Genomic DNA, 3,876 nt, shown 5'->3' with positions numbered 1-3,876 from the left:
TATAATATCCAGGCATCTTAGGGATTAGGTCTGTAAATTCTATTCCGCTCTAATACTGTCATGATTTTTTAGTGAACCGACTAATTCGGTACTTAAAAGAAGTTCGGTCTAGACTAAATCTATAGATGGATTTTAAAACACAATAAAGATATATGAAGCTAAATGTGTTGTTGCATAAGTCATACTTGCACAACTCCGAATAGGGGAGAAACTTAGTCCATAGAAGTTTATAAAAGTAAAACGATGAAATTTTGGTGAAAATACTGTCTGAGATGGAGGTCTGGACCGAAATATAAGTGTATAAAAAATCATTCAAGACCGAAACGGAAATAAATTCGATCTTGAACCAAGTTTTAACACCATTTATCCCTCGGGACCACATTTTCTATGGGTTTCTTTAGGTTTTATACATAGGAGAAATCTTGCAATTAATTATTTTGTAATATAAGCATTCTAGGATACCTAGAATATATTTTTTCTAAAAATTTGTTTCTGGGATCTTGCTGAAATTTCATTCATTGCAATCAAATAAAGGGAGAGGGGATCTTATATACCAAGATGGGACTAAATTAAGCTGAAAATTCCATCTTGTTGCATTGTCAGATTGGGGTCGCTTTTTATCTTTCAACAAATCAGTAGCAATTGTACTTGTACATTTCCTACCCGCACACAACTTGATAATACGTACAGAGTCATTTATTATAAGCAATTGCAAATTATAATTGATAAAAAAATTTACTGTTTAAAAAAAATCAAAAAAATCGGTGCCTCCACAGATGAAATAAAAATAGTCAGGTGATATAAATTGTCGAAAATTTGTAGAAGAATACAAATATACTCCACGCTCAATTTTGAGAATATCATTCTAGTTTGCTTTTGTGTTGAGGAGCCACATTTGTATTATGTATAAACAACATCTAAGCAACTCAAACTTTCAACATCTAGTTTTCAAAGATGCATGTTTTGTGAAACATACTCAAAATTTATGGATACATATGTAAGTAAAATAGGAAAGGCCATCGTTGATGAACTTTTAATCATTTTTCTTCTTCTTCTTCAAGATGATTGATGATATTATTTATACATTATTGCTATTAAATGAAAGGCAATCTAAGGACAAAATTGTATAAGCTATTAATACCCTTTTAATGAAATAACTAGATAAAATGAGTAGCAAAGGGAGTGATTAAGCAATATTTGCAACAATATAATATATGTACTTATCTAAATTGCGTTTTATATATTAATTATTTTTTTTTTGCAATGCAGACCTTAATCCTATTTAATGAAAAAGTTAATTAACAAGTTAAAGTTTTGGGTTATTATAAATGTAATGAATGGTTCTAAAAGGATTCCCCATCTAGAAAATTGCCAACGTTGTAAAATGCTCGCAATTATAATATAAGTAATCCATGGGATCCATATAGGAGAAGTTAAAGGGCTAGGTGTGGAGGGTATTAAAATGGCACCTTCTCTTTTGTATATCATTTTTGGATCTTCCAGGCCATTGGCTTCAACTTTTATCCAAATTAGCACTTAGTCAGACAGGAGTTAACTGTACCCTCTCTTTTGGATCAAAGAAGCTGGAGGACAAGCCACTGCCGTTACTCTTAATAGCATCAACAGTCATGATATAGGGTGGAAACTTGGTTTTAAAGACGTGGGGGGCATTACCTCTCTCTGTGGCCAAACATCTGTCGTTATGGATGTTGTGGGATCTGTCGACAGTCCATTGATTTTTATCCTGATAAAAGATGATTCAGTTACTAAGGTACTTGAAATCGTTCAGCAATTTTCTTCCGTAGGCAGTTCGGGTGGCTTTCATTTTGTCAGTAACGATATTTCCATTGTAGAGTTGGTATGACTTCATTGTTAGGTCAGTGTTATTGGCCCTGGATACTCTTGCACGGTTTTCTTTGGGGTTTTTGGCAAGAATGTTAATCAGATTTTCAAAAGGGCGATGTTGGTTTTTAATCTGCCTTGTGTCCTCAGTTTATACTACTCAGCCCGTTGATTTGGAGCATAGGTGATTATATAGGTTTTTTAAAGTAGCAGCGGTGGTGCTTAACCACCTACGGCTGTCCTACAAAAATCCGTGTCCCTTGAGTGCAATTTGAGAAATTAGGAAGGTGATTTTTTGTCCCTTCAGCAAATGAGAAAACTATATCGATAGATGAATAATTATAAATATAATATAATTGCAGGTAATTTACTGTTGGCAATTTTCTGATGGCACTACTCCAGAGAGAAATTTTCCTGCGAACAGTCTTCCGCGCACGCTTACAAATATGTGGAATAACCCTAAGGAGTATAATATTAATTTATTTATGTTTTGAACTTTAAATCGGGCGTGAGATATAAACAGCCTGATTCAAAATATTGAATATAATATATCAATCAAGTAGGAGTAATTACTATATAATTTATTTTATTTTATTTTTAATTTATAAATAGCTGCCATTTATCAAAAATTGTTCTTAAGTTTAAAATCATGCTCTGCAATGTAAATGACAATTTTCCTTAGAACAATATTTCGGAACGCAACCCTCCATGCATGTTAATGAATATATCATGCGTATTATATAAAAATAATCCACTCTAGACTTTGTAATTTAATTCTCTTGATAAATAACTACATATGTAGATGTATTTGACCATACAGGTCAGCACTTTTAAATGTGTATTTGATAAGGGAATTAAATATGCAGCTCAGTTTACATGATTCTTCAATGAAGAAAAAGGTATTTATGACGGAGCTTGCACAACGTGCTTATCATAGCTTTGGACTAACCAGTTTCTTTGTAGAAGGAACAGGTACTTGATATAGAGGTAGCCATAGTTCTGATGTCCATAATATTCCGACCATAGTTTTGTTTCACCATTGATTAACTGAAACAGAGACGCAAAATTAGTTAATTAAGTCGTATAACTATCATTTTGATGATTGAGAACATTTACTTTCACAGGACAGTTTTCATTGTCATACTTGCTCAAATCAACCGAGTCTGTTTCACCCAGTTTTCGGAGGTCTATGGTGGCGCTATTGTGAGTCCAGGGAGTGTATGTAAAACTACAATTCATGATGTCCCAAGGATTATCCCAAGTATATCCATCACAGGGTACTTTGATTCTGACTCTTTGATTAAGGAACACGGTCCCATTCCTGTAGATAGTTGCCAATTCTCGATGGTCGAAAGTCTCTCGAACATACCTATGTTAACAAGAAGTAGAAATTGGAGATTTTGCTTAACAGCCTTACTTTGAGATGGGTAAGATTCCTGGAATATGAATTAGACGCTTTGGAACTAGCACTTCATTTGATGTATCGTCTATCCACTTCAATCGTGAGTCCTCCCACTTCCAATGATACCAGACAGTTCCTTCTAGATCTCCCTCTTCGGTTAACTCGAAGCAAATCGGTGTTAGGCTCAGATATAGAAATATCACTCCTTTGTTCTCAGGATAAGGAGGTGTGACTTTGTTGTAGGTGCTCAATAGGGTATTAATTGCGGGATGGTGAGCCATGAAGCTCGTATGTATTGAATATATCTTATTTAGGAGAAGGACTAGAAGCAAATTGAGAAGATGATTTGTCGTCGTATTCATCGTCGTAGTTACACTGTTTATACTGTTGAGAAGTGACATGATTGAGAGTTTGTAATGCTTAAACAAAAAAAAACCTTTTGTTACTTTATAGCTATGACGACATTCTTGATTGTTTATTCAAAGATTTTATATGCATATAAATTATAGATATTATTAATGTTGGGTTTCGGTCGGAAAATCAAAGACATGTCTCAGACCTGTATGATGTTTAGTGTACCGAACTAGTAATTCGATCCTTGAGATAAATTTGGACTTGAATGGTCTTACAAA

At 33.9% G+C, this 3,876-nt stretch overlaps 1 protein-coding gene and 1 long non-coding RNA gene across 3 annotated transcripts; both read right to left on the bottom strand.

Moving 5' to 3' along the window:
- Positions 1 to 1,040: 1,040 nt before the first annotated feature.
- Positions 1,041 to 2,302, bottom strand: LOC139905379 (uncharacterized). Its single transcript, XR_011780056.1, has 2 exons — positions 2,214 to 2,302; positions 1,041 to 2,161 (listed from the first exon to the last, which is right to left on the bottom strand). It is a non-coding gene; the product is annotated as an uncharacterized lncRNA (long non-coding RNA).
- Positions 2,303 to 2,599: 297 nt separating this feature from the next.
- LOC121118588 (5-hydroxytryptamine receptor 3B) lies at positions 2,600 to 3,658 on the bottom strand. 2 transcript variants are annotated; one of them, XM_040713169.2, is made up of 3 exons: positions 3,260 to 3,658; positions 2,959 to 3,211; positions 2,600 to 2,889 (listed from the first exon to the last, which is right to left on the bottom strand). In XM_040713169.2, the coding sequence occupies exons 1-3, from the start codon at positions 3,643 to 3,645 to the stop codon at positions 2,746 to 2,748; spliced, it is 783 nt and encodes a 260-aa protein (XP_040569103.1). In that variant the 5' UTR covers positions 3,646 to 3,658; the 3' UTR covers positions 2,600 to 2,745. The 2 variants fall into 2 exon arrangements, with proteins under 2 accessions (XP_040569103.1, XP_040569104.1); XM_040713170.2 differs by having other exon boundaries at positions 2,648 to 2,889; positions 2,987 to 3,211; positions 3,260 to 3,657.
- Positions 3,659 to 3,876: the final 218 nt, after the last annotated feature.

Source organism: Lepeophtheirus salmonis, chromosome 5 (assembly GCF_016086655.4).
Source record: "Lepeophtheirus salmonis chromosome 5, UVic_Lsal_1.4, whole genome shotgun sequence".
Classification (NCBI taxonomy): Eukaryota; Metazoa; Arthropoda; class Copepoda; order Siphonostomatoida; family Caligidae; genus Lepeophtheirus; species Lepeophtheirus salmonis.
The sequence above is the reverse complement of the archived record's forward strand: the minus strand, read 5'-3'. Positions and strand labels throughout refer to the sequence as shown.